We start from the raw sequence: 21295 nt of genomic DNA, 5'->3' as shown, positions 1-21295 counted from the left end.
CCTTTAAGTCCCAACTAAAATCTCCAATTGCAAGTTAGAGAGAAAGGTCCAATGGTCCTTCGGTACAGTGGCAAAGCAGATGGTGATGCCACTTCTTTAATGTAATTTCCACTGAAAAAAATTTATGAGTTTTTTCTATTAAACCATTTGATAAGGTCCCAAATTTTGGAGATTAGGACTTTCCTTTCTGGGTCTTCAGTAGCTATAACTATAACACCAATAGAAGCAATTGCCAGTCTGCATCTCCAGAGGGATTGTAATCCAGAATGGCATCTATGAGCATTTGACTGGAGTTGTTGCTATTCCAAAAGATTCTTTGCTTCAGGGTTCTAGGCTATCTCCCCTGGAGTCTAGTGGGACCATAGTGGTCAAAGTGGTGACAGTGATTTGACTTGCCTAGTACACGCTATCTCCTGTCTCCTTTAGGGTTCCTTGCTGCTTCAATTAGGCAAGCGTGGCTGTTCTGTGAGTTGGCAGTTGATAGATACCAGATTCCTTTCACATAGGAAGATTTTTTTCCTCAGCTAATGGCAGTAAGGACTGGGCTAGAAACAGGACTGGTAGTCTAAGAGCTTCTGACACTCTCAGGGGTCCTGTGCCTATTTGCCTATTGGTGGATCTGGTAACAGTTGTTGCTGATAGCAATAAGAAAGATAGGCTCCATCTCTAGAATGTCCTTCAATGGTAGTAGTGAGTGCTAGGATGGAAGGTATATTAATGATTTAGCAGACATTGCTATTTCCTTGCCTCTCCCTCTGGATACTTCTTTAGCCAGGATGGCTTGCCTGCCCTGTGGGTGAGAGTTAGCATGACAAATATAGGATTCCAACTTGGATCTTATGATTCCAAATCCAGTACTCATTATGCCATAGTTTTCCAGCAAGAATATATTCAATAAACATTAATGCAAGTATATTACCATATATTGCAATAGACAAAAAGGAAGACTGTATAAGAATAATGATAATTATTTCATGAGCTTAAAAGTAGACTTTGATTTTTTTTTTGTGAGAGCCTTTATCATTATTTTGAATTTCCTATTTGTGTGTTGATACCCCATTAGCACTTCAGTTCTTCCCTTGAGAGAGATAAATCATCCATTTGAAGGTAGAGTTAATCCCAATGCAAACAGGTCTTCTCTCTGCTATTACATATCATTCTAAAGTATGGCAATAAAAATTGTGAAATTTGGAATGAAATCACAATCTTTCATTTATTATGCAACCTTAGGCAAATCACAACTCCCAGTTCCCACATCTACAAAAATGGAATAAAACCTCATGGTGTGACTATAAGGAAAGATGCTTTGTAAATGGAAGTTTAATATGGGCCTACATCATTGTTGAAGCTACTATGTATGTGCATCCAGAACTAGCTCTTACCATTCAGGTACATGTAAGCTAGTAAAGGACAACTTTGGAAACACTGAAGAGGGCTAAATTTGTCCTACATGCCTTTTTGCACACGTTTTTTTTTTCTTCTTTCAAAATCCCTTCCCTCTGTATATCATATTTTTCTATCTATCCTACTGGATTCCAAAACCTTTGTGGACTCTGCTTTTATTTGAAAAGAATCTATAAAAGTAATTCGTGTGAGTACATTAGCAGTAGACAAGGACTTGACATTCTTCCTGTGGTATTGAAATGTTGATGAAAACTAAAACTTACATAGAAGTGGGTATGGGAAACAGACCTCAACAGGACACAGAAAGTAATCTACTCTGATTATCCCTAAGGATCATCTTAAATGTCTCATTGGAAGGCAAAAAAGATAGAGAAGACAACCGCTTATTTGCATTAAAGCCATCTACTTTTTAAATTTCATATTCAAAAGAACTTTCACATGATTGTATCTATATGTACATATCAACTTAACAGCACTGATTTTACATTTTACCAAAGGTTTCACACCTTTTCCACAAAATACTATACAGTCTATCTAATATTTCATGCACTCTATATTGCTCTTCATACACTCAATATTATAGCCAAACTGGCCCAAGAGATGTATTCATAATTTGGCATCCATATCTTTGCACAGGTTTTTCTAAGCCTGGAATGCAATCCAAACTCACCTCAACTTCCTAGAAGTTCTAGCTTCCTTTAAGGATCAGAATAAGTTTCACATTCTATGAAAAGGATTTTAGGATACCACATGCATACATTTCAAATCTGTGTCATTCCATTTCAGAAAGCTACTGAATTTAGACAAGTGTCATACATTTGAAATTTTGAAATTTTGGATTACGAAGAGATACAGGGAAGGTGAGAGGAAGAGAATGGAGGAAGAAGGGAGGAAAAGAAGGAAGGAAGGAAGGGAGGAAAAGAAGGAAGGAAGGAAAGAAGGAAGGAAGGAAGGAAGGAAGGAAGGAAGGAAGGAAGGAAGGAAGGAAGGAAGGAAGGAAGGAAGGAAGGAAGGAAGGAAGGAAGGAAGGAAGGAAGGAAGGAAGGGAGGGAGGGAGGGAGGGAGGGAGGGAGGGAGGGAGGGAGGGAGGGAGGGAGGAGAGGAAAAGAAACACAATGTTCCTGATATTGTAAAAAGTTTTCTTTCTGAACTAATCCTGAGTCACAACCACAAGGATATCATTAATCATTAGGTTAAAAATTAAATATGAGGATCTATTCAGTTAGAATGTACCTGCCACCCTATGGGAGGCCTTACACTTCCCTAGTACCCTTTTCATGGCTCCAGCCACATCCTTATTTCTCAGGCTGTAGATGAGAGGATTAAGCATGGGAGTGAGGATGGTATAGAACACAGAGAGAATTTTGTCCTGGGCTGGGGTATGATATGAATGGGGCAACATATATGTATACATGGCGGCTCCATAAAATAGAGTCACTACTGTCATATGTGAAGAACAAGTGGCAAAGGCTTTCTTTCTCCCTTCCACTGAGCTCATCTGATGTACAGTAGTGAGAATCCTAGCATAGGAGGCAATTACCACAGAAAAGGGAATCAACAGCATCAATACACAGCACACATACATCACAGTCTCATAGAGAGCTGTATCAGCACAAGCTAATTTCAGCACAGCAGGTGCTTCACAGAAGAAATGGTTGATCTTTCGGGAATCACAAAAAGGAAAGCTCATCGTGATAGGAGTGAGTAGAAAACCATCCAAAGAGCCACCAAACCAAGAGCCAGCTATGATCATAAGACAGACCCTCCGGTTCATTAGGATTGGATAACGCAGAGGGTTACAAATGGCCACATAACGGTCATAAGCCATAAGGCCTAACAAGAAGAATTCGGCCCCTACTAAAGTGAGGTAGAGGAAGTGCTGAGCTGTACATCCCACAAAAGAGATGGTCCTCTGTCCCAGAAGGTAGTCCACCAGCATCTTGGGCACAATGGTCGAGATATACATCATGTCAATGAAGGAGAGATGACTGAGCAGGAAATACATGGGTGTGTGGAGGTGGAGGTCTGTGTAGATCAAGAAAATCATGATCCCATTGGCCAACAGGGCAGTGAAGAAGATAGCACAAATGATAGCAAAAAGGAGGCCTGAGGTTTCTCTGTTGCTGAAGAGCCCCACAAGGGTAAAGTCAGTGGAAGAGGTTGTATTGTACCCATCCATTGATTCTATCAAAGTGGTGAAATAGAACTGTAGACATGCATTATCCATTAACATAAGAAATATTAAAATAATGCATAAGACTAAAGACATCAGAACTATAAGTCAGGGAGTGGGATTCAATGAAATAGAATTTATCCTATTTTACTTTTTTGGTATCTTTGGAGTGAGCTATATCTTGGCAAATGAAGCATTCCAAGACATTTTCTTAAATAACTCTATCTATAGGCATGATATGATTATCAATAGGAAAATATTTTGATTATCTATTGATTAGGACGACTGACAATATTCCATATGCCTTGAGGCACTATTGCCTTTACTAAGGCAGTAAATGAAATGGCCTGACCAAAAAGATATGGTTCAAATTTCAGCTTTATTGGTTTTCAGCTATATAGCTCTAACAAATCATTCTGTATAATTATAATAAAGCCAGTGTAGCATAGAAGATTAAAAAACTGGCCTCAGAATCAATAATATCAGAGTTGAAGTTTTATATCTCTCACATGCTAACTGTGTGGCCCCAGGCTGAAACTATAAATCTAAGAGTTATCATCAATATTATGAGTAGAATGAATTTCCTTACTGGATATTCCCTACCCTAATGAAATCACAGGTCTGGACAAAAATAATAATAATAGCATCTGCCAATTACAATGATACATAATATTTAATATAACACTTAAAAGTTTTTAAAGTACTTTGCATATATTGTTTCATTTGAAATGGTCCCATTTTACAAATTAGGAAGCTGAGGTTAAGATAATTTAAGTGACTTGCACAGACTGTCTGAGGCAAGATTTGAAATTATCTTCCAAATGAATGCAAATCCAGTGCTCTAGTTCTGGGCCTTAGTTTTTCCAGTTATAAAATATGAATACAATAACACTTATTTAACATATTCTTTGTTGTAAGCAAAATCAATTTAGGCATAATATTTTAAATATTTATAAGTTATTATCCAAATAACTTTATACCATGGCAACAAAGAAAAATACAAAATGGTCCTTAATTTTATGAAACTTTCTCCCATATATGCAATAATTGTGGCAAAGTGACGGAAAGTGGGTCAAAGGGTGCTAATCATAAAACAAATTTAAAATTATATATAAACCTTTAACTTACTTGGTATTATAAATATGATAATTCCATCCAGTGACTAATGAGGGAATATATTACTAGAAGAAGCAAATATATTAGTCTTTATTTTCTCACTATAACAAAACAAGAAAAAATAATTTGTATCTAAGTGGAGAGATGGTTGACAAATTCTCCTTAGGGAAAGAAGTGAAGAACATGGTTCAATTATTAATCCAAAGACAATGAGAACTATAATTTTATAAAACATTTAATGAAAATAATTTTAGATTGTGCAATGACATCTTCTGCAGAAGATAAAGAAGTAGAGAAATTTTGGAAGATCTTGATAAAATTTTCCAAAGCAAATTATCATATATTTTACTATCCAGTGACTTCAATGTAAATGAAAGAATAAGTGATAATGGTGAAAAATGTATGAAGACTATATACAGAGAAGTTTCTCAAGGTATCATGCATATCTCCTTTTTAGAAAAAGAATTGGAAATGCTAGGCATGCAAGTCCATCATGAAGTTTTTTAATAAAATGAAAAATTTTCTGATTGACATAACTTGTTTCTGATATCAATTTTTCATGTACAGACCACAAATTTATTAGATAAAATATAAAACTTAGCATGAAGGTAAAATAAAAAATAAATATATATTGGCATGCAATTAAAAGAACTTCATTCTCACCTATTTTAATAAGTTATTGATGTTGAAAAATGAACATAGACATAGTCTACTACAGCAATTTCACAGAGAAGTTAAATCAAAGTAAATCAATTACTATTATAAGGAAGTAAACAAGGAAAAGATTGCTGTACTTGGAGTTTCAAAGGCCTGGGTTCAAATCTCACCTCTTTGTTGTCTGACTTCGAACAAGTCTTAAATTACTTTCTTAAAGTTCACTCACAGCCTTCCTTTCTCATCTGAAAAATAAAGGAAATGAAATGAGAGATACTCTGAGATCCCTTCTAGTTCTAAATCTATGATCCTATTATCTCTAAAAAACCTAGAAACTTGCTTAGTCAATAAGAACTTGGCATTTATTAGGCACAGAGGTTTGATAGTCAAGTACCATATTATTTTATACTATACATTTATCAAATCTTTACAGGGAAAGATGTTTAGAGTTTATAAGTAATATAACCATGGAAAACAGAGATAAGAGGAAGTAAATCCAATTCAAATACAATTTGGTGAGATATCTAAACTAAACAAAAACACTCAAGACATATAAGGAGAAAAATGTCAACAAACATTAAAGAAAAATAGGGAAATGATCTGCATAGATTTTCCTGACCAATTCTTATTGCCATCAAGAATAGTAGAACAACCACATCTGTTCTCCCAAACTATACTTGTATAATAATAGTACTAAAGATATGAGAAAAGCAGAAAATAGACAGGTTAAAATTATCATGCACAGATAATGTCCATCTTAGAAAAAACAAGTTAATAGGACATGAAGTAAGGACAATTTACAACATTTCTGAAAGAAGGAAAGACAGTAAATACGTGGAAATGAAGTTTACACCTTACTAGTAACTCAAAAAAGGAGACTAAGATTTCTCAGGACTTTTCTGCCTTCTCACTTTTTTCTGCCTTTTCACCTTGGAGATGTCTCTGCCCTTAAGGCCTTCTCCTATAATTAATGAGTGCTTGGAATAGACCATCCTTCTGTGAAGTGCCCAGGGCATCCATTGGTCACTTTAGTCCTGCCTCCTGGGTCAGTTCCTGGCTCTCCATACTTTTCTACCTCCTCCCCAAAAGCCTTTCCTCCACACATAAATCTTTTTACTTTTAATTGTGTAAATGTATTTTCAGTGCTTAGCACAGTGTCTGGTACATAGAAAACACTTAGAACTTCATCTATTTTGGATAGAGTGATGATGGCACTGAACCTAGAGTCAGGAAGAGCTGACTTCAGAACTGACCTCAGAAGTGAGCTATATAACCCTGGGCAAAACATTAACCTATGATTGTCTTCCTTCACTGTAAAATGAGGATAAAATCGTACTTACCTTACACAGAAGGTTATTTTGAGTGAGATGTAAAAGTTTAATGTAAAATTACAAATGCAAAAGTGCTTAGGACAGTGAATAGCACATAGTAGGTGCTAATATAAATACTTATTCCCTTCCTTCCTCTTTCTATCTAGAGCATATAAATTATTACATGACCCATAATGCCTATGTTCCCATCTGTATTAAATCTTCCTGGGAAGAATCTCCATATTATTAAGATAATCCTTAATGAGGGCATTATTGGGGAGCAGATAACAAATTTTTCCTTGGATGATTACATCTTCGCCATCAAACAACTGAATGAAAAATATAGAAAATACACCATCCCACTTTGCTTTATCTAGATGATTCTTTTAAACATTAATTAAAAAATCAAAACATTTTGTTAAAGCTTATGACAAGGTATCTCTGATGCATATGAATAAGCTGTATAAAATTCTTTGAAAGTTCACAGTAGCAGAGATAATCTTATCCCAAATATCCTGGTTATTTATATCAGGTAATGTGCAAAACAAGGTGGCATGGTTAAGGGGAGAAAGCTTAAACTTGTCCATAAAGGTATTGTGAATGAAAGAATTAGAAAACCTGCAACAGAACTGAAGGAGTAAGATCTGCAGAGCTGTCAATCAAGAAAAGCATTCTGGAATGGAATGATGACGGGGAAAGATGGTTGAAGAAACCACAGGCAAACAGTGAGGTGGGGTCTCTTGCTCTTGAGACAGGAAGGAGTAAGGAATGAAAGTGCCTTCTCTTACTGATTTTTCCCTACAAGACAAAAGTGACTAAAAAAATCCTCAACATGTTAGCCCTATTCCTCAATTCAAGACTCTATTCTATTATTCTTTAATTTAGAAGTATTTTAGGATTAGGGAAACCCTAAAACCCTCTCTCTTATCAAACTTTCCTGTCCTTCCCCTTTTCCTAAATAAACCCCCTTGTTTAAACTAGCTAAAAAGAGAGTTATCTATTAGTTTATTAGGAAACTCACTCAGAGTTGTCTTCCAGTGTCATCAAATGAAGAAACCAACTGATGGGGAAATGGAGGAAGGGGGAAGAAAAGGGAGGGAGGAGGAAAAGGGAAGAGGGGGGCAGACCTGATCAATCAATCACCATTACCCTTAAATCAATTTCCTAATACAATTTGGCACCCTGAAAAGACTGTACCCTACCCTATATGAGGAAGCAAAAGAAAAAGAGAAAATTTTCATGCAAGTAGTGTATGGTGTAATGGTGCTAGCCTTAATATCCTGTTACTGGGTATATAATCTTTTATACAGCACTGTGACAACTGTTGTACTGGAGACTATGAAATACATATCAAATACCACATCATTCCTCATGAACATATCATTTCAAAACAATATCATCTTATGGCAAGTTATTACTCAGGTTTACATCTTTACCATGGCTGCCATACAAACATTTACTCACATGAGAAACAAGTTTATGGTACCAAGGACAACAGCACAGATTATGATAGTGGATACTAACTTGGAAAGTCTAGTTAAAACAATGTGTGGAAGAGGCAGAGTCAAGATGACAGCATAGAGGTAGCAAACGTTCAGACTTCTGAAAACCCTTCCTTACTGATTACAAACTAAAAGCCCCTAGGGTACTGAAAATCAAACCTAACAACAAGACAGAGCAAAAGAACCCTCCTGCTGGACTCAACTTAAAAGGTACGCCCCCCAAAGCCAGAATTCGAGAACATTCTGGTTTAAGGGGAAGGAAGAAGGAAGGTCCCCAGGACCCCTCCCCCACCTAGAGTGCTAAACCTCCAGCAGCAGCTGGAACCTCAGGGCAGGCAAAAGCACTGGTCTGGAGGGAGTACCCTGTGGGCAAAGCTGTGCCAGGCTCAGAGCATCCAACACAGGCAGTGGAGAAGCAGATAGAGAAGAAAAGCAGAATGTAGTGAAGGCAACAGTTGCAGCACCAGAGACAGTCCATATTGTCCTCCCCCCTTCCCAATGTTTTGGCCGCAAGGCACATCCAGCAACCCACACAGACTTAATCCCATTAAAGCCTTCAGAGGGAAGGGAAGCTCAAGCTCCAAAATCCCTCCCCCACAGACTGCACTGAGAGATTTACTGACAAAACTCCAAGGGTGAAGGCTGAAAGAAAAGGCAAAACCACAAAGAAATGAGAGAATCAAGAGCTCAGGCAACTGCAGAGAGTAAAGAAGGGGGTAAATATGTGCAAATAACAGAAAAAGAAAAAAGAAATTAAAATCAACAGCTTCTGTACAAGCAATGAACAAAGAGCAAATGGAACAGAAAAGGATGATGGAAAACAAAGCAAAAAAAAGAGAAACCCCAGCTAATTGAATATAACCTCTGGAAGGACTCAAAATACAATTCAAAACACAAGAGAGGCTGAAGACAACTAGGAAAATAATTTTAAAACTAAGATAAGTCATCTGGAAACAGAGGCACTTGAACTAAAACAAGAAAATAGTGTCTTCAAAGCCAAAATCAACAAGCTGGAAAATGAGGCAAAGGAGTTTAATGATGAGGCAAAGAAGATGAAAGATGAGGCAAAGAGGATGAAAGATTACATCCAAAGAAAATCAGACCAGAATGTGAAGGATGACAAAAAATCCAGGGATGAAATTCTGTCTTTAAGAACCAGAATATAACAACTAGAATCAAGTGACTTCACAAGACAGCAGAACATTATAAAACAAAATCAAGAGAATGAAAAAATTGAGGAAAATATGAAGCATCTCATTCACAAAAGAGAAGATTTAGAATATCATTCCAGGAGAGACAGCTTAAGAATCATTTACCTACCAGAAGACCATGACAAAAGGAAAAGCCTGTATATCATACTCCAGGAAATTATCCAAGAAAACTGCCTTGATATTCTAGGACACAAGGGAAAAGTAGAGATTGAAAGAATCCACAGATCACCTTCTGTACTTAATCCCCAACTGACAACACCCAAGAATGTTATAGTCAAATTCAAGAACTATCAGACCAAAGAAAAGATATTACAAGCTGCCAAAAAGAAGCCATTCAGATACCATGGAACCACAATGAGGATAACGCAGGATCTGGCTGCATCCACACTGAAGGACCAAAAGGCATGGAATATGATATTCTGGAAAGCAAGGGAACTAGGTCTACAACCAAGAATCAACTACCCAGAAAAACTGACTATATTCTTACAGGGGAAAGTATGGTCATTTAACAAAAATAGAAGAATTCCAAGCATTTGCAAAGAAGAGACCTGCCCAAGCACAGAACTCAAGAGAATCATCAAAAGGTAATTGAAAAAGAGGGGAAAAAAACAAAACAACAAAACAAAACAAAACAAAAACCTTTTTTAAAGAGACCCAATAAATTTAAATGATATATATCTCTATAAGAAAAGAGGTCATTGGTAACTCTTAAAAATTGTTATTTTCACCTTACACTTAGAGGGAACAGTAACAAACTGTATAGGATGAAATGCCAATACATAAATATGTATATAGATATATGTATGCCTAAATATATATATATATGCATAGATATACATATATATGCAACTAGAGCTAAAAAAAGATGTTAATACCAAAAGAAATGGGAAAAGAAACAAAAGGGGGTAAATTTATATGTCACAAAGAAGCTCAATGTGGGAGGGAGGGAAACATCAATACACTGGAAGGGTAAAGAGGTTGGAGTTAGGAAATACTCAACTCTTACATGCATTGAAGTTGACTCAAAGAGGGAAGAATAATCCAATCCATTGGCTCAGAGAATTTATTTGCAACCTAAAGTGAAGTAGAAGGGTAACAAATGGACTGATGGGGAGGAAAGCAATATAAGGGAGGGAGAGGGTGGGGGTAGTTTAAAAAGACTGTAAACAAAATAAGGGGGGGATAAGAAGGAAAGGGTTAGAAAGGGAAGTAAAATAAGGGTGTAAATTAGGGGGACTGATTAAAAAGAAAATATTGGTGTAGAAGGAAATAGTGAAAGAAAAAAAGGTAGGACTATGAGTAGAAATCAAAATGCTGGAAATACACATCTGGTAATCATAACTCTGAATATGAATGGAATGAACTCACCCATAAAAAGCAAGCGAATAACAGAGTGGATTGGAATCAAAACCCCTACCATATGCTGTTTACAAGAAACACACATGAGGAAGATAGACACGCATAGGGTAAAAGTAAGACGATGGAGCCATATCTATTGGGCATCAACTGATAAAAAGAAGGCAAGGGGGCAGCTGGCTAGCTCAGTGGACTGAGAGCCAGGCCTAGAGACAGGAGGTCCTAGGTTCAAATCTGGCCTCAGATACTTCCCAGCTGTGTGACCCTGGGCAAGTCACTTGACCGCCATTGCCTAGTCCTTACCACTCTTCTGCCTTGGAGCCAATGCATAGTATTGACTCCAAGATGGAAGGTAAAGTTTTAAAAATAAATAAGAAATAAAAAATAGAAGGTAAGAGTCGCAATCGTGATATCTGACAAAGCCAAAGTAATATTAGATCTAGTTAAAAGAGATAGGGAAGGTAATTACATCCTAATAAAAGAAAGTATAGACAATGAGGAAATATCAGTACTCAACATGTATGCACCGAATGCAATAGCATCCGGATTTCTAAAGGAGAAACTAGTGGAGCTCAAGGATGAAACAGATAGAAAAACTATACTAGTGGGAGACCTGAACCTTTCTTTTTCAGAACTAGATAAATGAAACCAAAAAATAAATAAGAAAGATGTAAGAGAAGTGAATGAAATCTTAGAAAAATTAGAGTTAGTAGATATGTGGAGAAAAATAAATAGGGACAAAAAGAAATATACCTTCTTTTCAGAAGCACATGGCCCATTAACAAAGACTGACCATGTATTAGGGCATAATAACATTGTGAAAAGTATAATGGAGCAGAAATAATAAATGCAGCCTTCTAAGATCACAATGCAATGAAAATAATAATTAGTAAGGGTACATGGAGAGGCAAATAAAAATTAATTGGAAATTAAACATTACAATTCTCCAAAAGCAGTTAAGGAACAAACCACAGAAGCAATTTCATTGAAGAAAATGACAATGATGAAACATCCTTTCAAAACCTAAGGAATGCAGCCAAACAAGTACTCAAGGGGAAATTCATATCCTTGAGTTCACATATTAACAAATTAGAGAGGGCATAGGTCAATGAATTGGGCATACAAATTAAAAAACTAGAAAGTGAACAAATTAAAAATCCTCAGATGACTAAATTAGAGATTCTAAAATCAAAGGAGAAATTAATAAAATTGAAAGTCAAAGAACTATTGATTTAATAAATAAGACTAGAAACTGGTATGTTGAAAAAACAAATACAATAGAAAAAGTACTACGCAGTCAATTAGACTATAAAAAAAGACTTAGTCTATAAATTAAATTAAATAAAATTAGACTATAAGTAAAGAAAGAAGAAAACAAAATTGATAGTATCCAAGATGAAAAGGGAGACCTCACCTCTAATGAAGAGGAAATTAAGGCAATCATTAAAAACTACTGTGCCCAATTATATGGCAATAAATATGGCAATCTAGGTGATATGGATGAATATTTATGAAAATATAAATTGCCTAGACCAACAGAGGACTAGGACAACAATAGACTACTTAAACAACCCCATAACAGAAAAAGAAATTGAACAAGCCATCAAAGGAAAAATCCCCAGGTCCAGATGTATTCACAAATGAATTCTATCAAACATTCAAAGAACAACTAATCCCAATATTATACAAACTATTTGACAGAATAAGCAAAGAAGGAGTTCTACCAAATTCCTTATGTGACACAAATATGGTACTGATTCTAAAGTCAGGCAGGTCAAAAACAGAGAAAGAAAATTATAGACCAATCTTCCTAAGTAACATAGATGCAAAAATCTTAAATAGAATACTAGCAAAAAGACTCCAGCAAGTAATCATGAAGTTTATTCACTATGACCAGGTAGAATTCATACCAGAAATGGAAGGATGGTTCAATATTAGGAAAATCATCCACATGATTGTCCATTTTAACAAGCAAACTGACAAAAATCCCATGATTATCTCAATAGATGCAGAAAAAGCCTCTGACAAAATAAAACCCTCATTCCTTTTTAAAAAAATAGAAAGCATAGGAATAGAAAGGTCATTCCTAAAAATAATAAACAGTATTAAATGGGCATTAAAATAAGCAATGAGGAAACCAAGCTATCGCTCTCTGCAGATTATATGATGATCTACTTAAAGAACCCCAGAGAATCAACCAAAAAGCTAGTCGAAATAATCAACAACTTTAGCAAAGTTGTAGGATACAAAATAAACCCACATAAGTCATCAGTATTTCTATATATCTCCAACACATCTCAGCAGCAAGAAGTATAAAGAGAAATCCCATTTAAAATCACCCTAGACATATAAAATACTTGGGAATCTATCTGCTGAGACAAACACAGGAACTATATGAACACAACTACAAAACAGCCTCCACACAATTAAAACTAGATCTAAACAATAGGAAAAACATCGACTGCTCATGGATAGGAAGAGCTAACATAATAAAAATGACAATCCTACTCAAATTAATTTACTTATTTAGTGCCATACCCATTTGGACTACTAAGAATACTTTTTTTACTAATTTAGAAAAAACATAACAAAGTTCATTTGGAAGAACAAAAAGTCAAGGATATCCAGGGAAATAATGAAAAAAAAAACTTTGAAGGAAGGAGGACTTGCAGTCCCAGATATCAAACTATACTAAAACAGTTGTCATCAAAACAATTTGGCACTGGCTAAGAGACAGAAAGGAGGATCAATGGAACAAACTTGGGGAAAGTGACCTCAGCAAGACAGTCTATGATAAGCCCAAAGATCCCAGCTTTTGGGACCAAAATTCCCTATTTGATAAAAACTGCTGTTAAAATTGAAAGATAGTATGGGAGAGACTGGGTTTGGATCAACATCTCACACCCTACACCAAGATAAACTCAGAATGGGAGAATAACTTGAATATAAAGAAGGAAACTATGAGCAAATTAGGTGAACACAGAATAGTATGCATGTTAGGTCTGTGGGAAAGGAAAGACTTTAAAACCAAACAAGAGCTAGGAAAAAAATCACAAAATGTAAAATCAATAATTTTGATTACATTAAATTGAAAAGTTTTTGTACAAACAAAATCAATGCAACCAAAACTAGAAGGGAAGCAACAAATTGGGAACCAATCTTCATAACAAAAACCTCTGACAAAGTTCTAATTACTCAAATTTATAAAGAGCTTAGCCAATTGTACAAAAAAATCAAGCCATTCTAGACAATGGACATGAATAGGCAATTTTCAGTTAAAGAAATCAAAACTATTAATAAGCACATGAAAAAGTGTTCTAAATCTCTTATAATCAGAGAAATGCAAATCAAAACAACTCTGAGGTATCACCTCACACCTAGATGATTGGCTAACATGACTGCAATGGAAAGTAATGAATGCTGGAGGAGATGTGGCAAAGTCAGGATATTAATTCATTGCTGGTGGAGTTGTAATTTGATCCAACCATTCTGGAGGGCAATTTGGAACTATGCCCAAAGGGCATTAAAAGACTGTCTGCCCTTTGATCCAGCCATAGCACTGCTGGATTTGTACCCCAAAGAGATAATAAGGAAAAAGACATGTACAAATATATTCATAGCTGAGCTCTTTGTGGTGGCAAAAAATTGGAAAATGAGGGGATGCCTTTCAATTGTGGAATGGCTGAGCAAATTGTGGTATATGTTGGTGATGGAAAAATATTGTGCTCAAAGGAATAATAAAGTGGAGGAATTCAATGGGAACTGGAATGACTTCCAGGAATTGATGCAGAGGGAAAGCAGCAGAACCAGGATAACATTGTACACAGAGATCGATACACTATGGTACAATCTAATGTAATGGATTTCTCCATTAGTGGCAATGCAGTGATCCTGAACAACTTGGAGGAATCTTTGAGAAAAAAAATATTATCCACATTCAGAAGAAAAACTGTGGGAGTAGAAACACAGAAGAAAATCAACTGCTTGAATACATGGGTCGATGGGATATGGCTGGGGATGTAGACTCTAAATGAACATCCTAGTGCAAACATCAACAGCATGGAAATAGGTTCTAATCAAGGACACATGTAATACCCAATGAAATTGCGCATCGGCAATGGGAAGGGTGGGAGGGAGGAGAGGGAAGGAAATATTGTGATTCTTGTAACCAAGGAATAATGTTCTAAATTGACTAAATAAATTAATTTTTTAAAAAAGAAATACATTTAGGAATTGAGCTAAAAAAACAACAACAATGTGTGAAGAATTTTTAAAGAAGAAGGGTGTGGATCAGGTCAAAGTGGGAAATGAACAGGCAGACAATGGTTCTAAAGATAAGGACAAGAAGGCCAAGAAAAATTAGTCAGCTGCACAGGGCAATGACAAGGACAAGTACTCTAGTACCAACAAAGATGCTGAAAAAATATTTCCTTTGAAAGACCATGAAAATCTCAGATACAGCTGGAGTGTTATATTCAAAAGTGCACAAACTATTCATGACCCAGGATCTTGATTCCATTCACAAAAAATTCCCAAAATTTATTTCTGAGCCCCATAGATCACACAAGGAACTAAAAAGGGCATTTTGGATCTTTGAACCCAGTTTTGATGATACAGAGTTCCTTTTGTCAGAATTGTTTAGCCTCCATGAACACCATCAGTTTATTGAAAGAACAAGGTATGACAGTACTCTGACTAGCTGGCCAACAGAAGAGCAATGAGAAGATTTTGACTTCTCTAAACCAGTGTGCATAACATACCTCAGGAAATGTAGGGATAATTTGCTCCAGACAATTAAAATGTTTTGCTGCAAGCCTAATGCATGGAGTAAATTTGATAAATTAGTCCAAGAAAAAAACGAACACCCTGCCACATTCACTGATCATCTGTCTGAAACTGCAGAGTCTATCATGGGAATAGAAAAAGACTACAGAAAAAAATCTGTAGCTCATGTCAGGAGACAATTTCTTAGGGGTTACGCATCATACTTGAAAAACTTTTTAAAGAACTATTTCCCAAAGTATGACATGGAACTTTGTCTGAACTTTGGGACTCTGCATCATATCTTTTTAATAGCCATAGTGAACAGACTAAACAGATTACAGAGCTAAGACAAAAATTGTATGATACAGAAGAGGATTTGAAGCAAAAATGAATTCAATAAATTAGAATTTTAAATACAGTCAAAACATACACAAAACCTTCTTACCAGCAAAGGAAAGTACAAAGGGAAATTAGACAAAGCTTCTTTTGTCATAAAACTGGACACCTCATAAAAGATTGCTTTTCCAAAAGAAAATATGAAATAAATAACAAGAACACACAAGGAAAATATTTCAAACAGCAAATAGAAAGGTGCTGCAAACATTGTAGTTTAAAATCAACTCAGGAAGCTTCAAATATTGAGGAAATGCATGCAGCTATTAATACAGGGACTAAACCCAAATATTCAGAGGTTTTAAGAAGGGACTTATGAAGCCAAAGGTATAATTAATTTAGTTTGGTACATGGAGTTAGACAGAGAATTTTGCATTGAGGTGGAAAACAGTGAGTATACTGGTATAAAACAAAAGCAAGGAACAAAACAAGAGAAAAAGCAGAATAGAGAAAATGCAAAGGTGATACAGAAAACTAAATATATTAAGTCTGTGAGTAAAGATGAGAGCAAACCAAACAAAGTATTAAGTGAAAAGTAGAGACAGATACAGGAGCTAGATGAAGAGATTAAAAATATCATTGCTCAGATAAAAACTGAAATGAGAAACTCAGACAGAAGTAGCATAGTAACAACTCATTAAAAAAGCAGAAAACAGATGAAACATACTTAGAAAACCTTTTCGGTGCAGATTGGGCACAGGGATTGAATTTTGTATGAATAAAAAATTAAAAACTCACATAAACAGAAACAGGAGTTGGTGAAAGACACAGTGAAACAAAATTTCAATTCTCTATTACAAAATGACTGTGGCAGGTCAAAGAAGGTTACTGTTACAAATAATTTTAATGGAGCTGTAAAACACTTACAAAAACTCACATACAAACATAAAACCCCACATGAACCAGTTAAAACTTCAAATAGCTATATGATACAGGCTTCCTTAGAAAGAACATCCAGCTAGAACCCAGAAGCTGAAGTTTTTCATCCTATGGTGAATAATTTAGACATTTCAAATCTAAATAAAAATAAAGCTGAAATTACATTTGAAAACAATCATATTCAAGTTAGTGGAAGTGAAATAGCAGTTAGATTTCAAAATATGAATAGAATGGAAAACTTAGCAACTGTTAGGGCAGCCAAGGGTTCAAATGACATCCATGAAGCCAACATTCTAAATGGATAGGGGAGGTCTGACCAAGAAGGAATATATCAGATTAAACATAGCTATGCTTTAAATTCATATTCCAATGAAGTAGAAAGCATAATATAATCAAACTTAGATGAAGATCAATTAGGAAATTATTTAAGCCAAGAAGATTTAACTAGCTCAACCATACAATTAACTGAATATAACAGTGCAGTGCAGAGTGAATCACTAACAATCAATTCCATATCTACACAAACACCAGAACCCTATGTATGCATTAAAGTGGGAAAGAAAAAACACAAAGCTCTCATGGATACTGGTGCTTCAAAATTAGTCCTAAAGACATATCCAGGGGATACCAACATAGAGGGTATGGTTTCTGTAGCTGAAGCTATGGGACAGATACAAGTCCCTGCTCAAAAGCACAATGGTTAAATTGGGTCCTCTCACCATACATTCCTATTGATCCCTTCATGTCCAGATAACCTTTTAGGATGGGATATTTTTGTGTAAGATCAGAGTAACTTTGCAATGTGAAAGATCTGGAAAATATACTTGCATTTGCCCAAACATTCACTAAAACACTACTCATTATTATATCTAGAGCAATTAGAAGGAGAACCTGAGAAAATCAAAATTTTAACATCTATGTATGAAATACCTAAAGATATTCCACAAGGGTTGTTTGCTCGACATCAGAATGATGTGGGTAGAATAAAATCAGAGAAACCAGTGAAAATTGAAGTCAAGGAAAGGGTTCCTCCTAAGATACCTTGGTACAAATTAAGCAAAGAAGCAAAAGAAGGCATAACACCAATCATAAACAGCTTGTTGGAACAAGACATTTTAAGAACTACAGTGTCTGAATTTAATAGTCCAATTCTGGCTATTAAAAAGAACAAACTTAATGAAGATGGAAAACCAGCTTGGAGACTTGTGATAGATCTTAGGGCAGTAAACAACTTCATAAAAAAGAAATACACTGTTACACATTCACCAAACTACATAATCACACAAATACCTTCAGAGGCCCAGTGGTATACAGTGTTGGACTTAAGCAATGTATATTTTACCATACCTAACCTAACTCTCAGAATATTTTTGCTTTCCAATGGGGACAAACTCAGTTCTGTTACACTAGAGTAGTGCAAGGATGTTGTGAATCAGCTTCCATATTTTGTCAACTTCTACCGAGAGATCTAGCTAACATAACTTTCAAACATAGCACACTAATAGATTATGTGGATGACTTGCTGCTAGCATCACCGGGCCCAAAAAAATGTTTGGAAGATTCAAAGAAGTTATTAATAGAGCTTCATAAGAGAAGATATAAAGTTTCTAAAAAGAAAATCCAGTGGGTTCTCCCAAAAGTTGACTATCTTGGATTTGTCCTGGAGGGGGGCACTAGGAAAATCTCTAATAAAAGGATAGCAGACATACAGAAGCTAGGCATTCCTAGGACCAAGAAAGAATTTAGGGCATTTCTGAGGGTTGCTGGTTTCTCAAGACAATACATACTAGGGTATTCTCACATTTCCAAATGTTTAACTGACTTGACAAAGAAAGAAGTTAAAGAACCTTTGCAATTAAACAAAGAACACCTGCACACTTTTCACAGTTGAAAGGAGCCATTTTATCAGCTCTGGCTTTGGGAGTACCAGACTATAAGAAGGAGTTCCACTTATATGTCCATGAAGCTAAGGGCATCACCTCTGGAATGTTAGCACAATATTTTGGCCTAAATTTAAGGGTTATAGAATTTTACAGTTCTATACTCAATTCTGTCACACAAGGAATAGTGCATTACCTGAAAAGCATTGTGGCAACTGCTCTAATGGTAAAGAAATCTTATGATATAGTACTGGGATGCAAGCTGAATGTAAATTCTGTACACCAAATAGAAAAACTACTAAGGTCACAGAATATGCATTCATTTACAGATGCAAGAATATCCCAGTATGAAATCATCTTGCTAGCCAATGACAACATCACTATTCATAGATGTATACCACTAAACCCAGCTACTCTAATTCCAGATTTGCCAATCTGGTGAGCCATTGCACGATGGCAACCAAGTAGTGGAAATGATGCATAAACCTAACAAAGACCTTAAGGACACACCTCTTATTAATCCTGATATTGAATTATACACTGATGGATCCTCGTACATTCATGGAGGACATAGGGTCACAGGAGTTGTTGTAGTTGACAGTGACAAAATGCTTTGGTATGCATCATTGCCAAGTCATGTTAGCATACAGGGCACCAAGTTAAAGGTCATGCTTGTAGCTCTGGAATTATCAAAAGGGTGAACGTTTTTGTAGACTCAAATTATGCTTTCTCTATGATTCATTCTTCTGCAATAATACAGAAAAACAGAGGGTATAAAACGTCAGCTGGGAAACCTATTGCATATGGCAAATTAATAGACCTTCTTATAAAAGCTGTAGAACTTCCAAAGGAGGTGGTCATAATCCAATGCAAGACACATACTCATAGAAAAGACAGAATATCCCTAGGGAATGACAGAGGAGATGTAACCACAAAGTATGCTGCGAGGTTCAGACCCCACAGTGTACTGAATTTCTCTCTGGTTGATAAGCATAGTCTCACAGAAGCTTATAATAGAGATGAAATACAGTCATGGAAGCATCAACTAGGTGCTAAATTAATCAAAGTCATCTGGATTGTGCAAGGGGGTAAACCAATTCTCCCTAGAAAATTATATCAACATTTATGCCACCATAATTAATGCAAAAGGACATTATGTGGTGCAGGGTATTCTAACTACAATACAGCATTTTTGGGTGGCATCTGGAATAACAGCAAATGCCATTAGAACTTATCAGGCATATGAGACATGCAGAAAATATAATCAAGATAATTTTAAGAACATAGCATTGGGAGGCAGATCTCTCAGCTACATGCCTTTCCAATGTATCCAGATTGATTACATTTACATGCCCAAAGACAAGGGATACAAGTGTGCATTGGTTATTGTGGATTGACTCTATCAGTTTATTGACTTTATAAGATGGGTTGAAGCATTTCCAGCCAAGAAAAATGCTACAGCCACAGTAGTGAGATTTCTATTGAAAGAAATAATACCTAGACATGGCATTCCCAATACCATAGACTCAGACAGGGGGTGGCATTTCACTTCCCAAGTTCTACAAGAAATATACAAGAACTTGAGGATCAAATGGAATTATCACACTGTTTAAAGACTCCAAAGTTCAGGCCAAGTCGAACATATGAACAAAGAATTGAAAACACAAATAGGGAAACTGTTCAGAAACACACTTAAAATGGACAGATGTTATATCTCTTGTTTTGTTTAACATAAGAATGAGACCTAGAACTGATTTGCATATATCACCATTTAAAATGCTGTATGGTCAACCAGTTTTGCATGGTAAAGCCATCATATCTGTCCATGTTAAAAGGGGAATGTGCACTGCATAAATATTTGACACAAATACAAGATAGGTTGGAAAAACTAAGGAAACTGGGATTACTTGTGCAAAGAATACCATTAGATTTTTTATTGCATAAGATAAAACCAGGAGACAAAGTATATGCCAAGAATTTTAATAGAGAATCTCCTACAGATCCAAGATGGATAGGACCTCTAACCGTTGTAATGGTAACACCGACATTGGTAAAGGTTGAACAAAAAGATCCTTGGTTTCATGCTTCACATGTAAAATTGCATCACACCCATGACATCACCAGCAATAAAGATAAATCAATATGACATCTGAAACAAATAGCCCTAGCAACAGTGAACAACAGTCCCTATGAATGGAAAGCTATGAAAGAGAACATTTAAAAAACTCAAAATAGCATTGCACATATTAATATAAAGGAAAACACACAAGAGTACAAATTAAAAGAGAAACAAGCACTTCAAAAGCAAATGAAACAGCTCCATAAAGAAAGATAGACAGTAAAACAGACAATTAGAAAAACCTGAATTAGCTCCAATGAAAAGTCTCTACAAATTTGACTATTTGACTAAGAAGATATAACTCTATGAATTATATTCTATCATTCACTCATAAGCAAATAGCAGAATTCTATCTCCAAGAAACCTCAAAAGTCAACAAATCTTAACATGAACATCAAAGAGAAGCAAGCAATATAAATAAAAACCCCTTGTGAAAATCAAACATCAACTAAGATAACATCAAATTTATAATCATAAGATATATATTAAGAACTCAGACAATACAACATACTACATATACTCACACATGAATAT

General features: G+C 35.7%; 1 protein-coding gene across 1 annotated transcript; it reads right to left on the bottom strand.

Moving 5' to 3' along the window:
• Nucleotides 1-2626: 2626 nt before the first annotated feature.
• Nucleotides 2627-3583, bottom strand: LOC100010714 (olfactory receptor 2T1). The gene has a single exon (XM_001364042.2). The coding sequence runs from the start codon at nt 3581-3583 to the stop codon at nt 2627-2629; it is 957 nt and encodes a 318-aa protein (XP_001364079.2).
• Between the last annotated feature and the right edge of the window lie 17712 nt (nt 3584-21295).

Source organism: Monodelphis domestica, chromosome 2, assembly GCF_027887165.1.
Source record: "Monodelphis domestica isolate mMonDom1 chromosome 2, mMonDom1.pri, whole genome shotgun sequence".
In the NCBI taxonomy this organism is placed as follows: domain Eukaryota; kingdom Metazoa; phylum Chordata; class Mammalia; order Didelphimorphia; family Didelphidae; genus Monodelphis; species Monodelphis domestica.
This window is presented reverse-complemented; position numbering and strand designations above follow the sequence as displayed.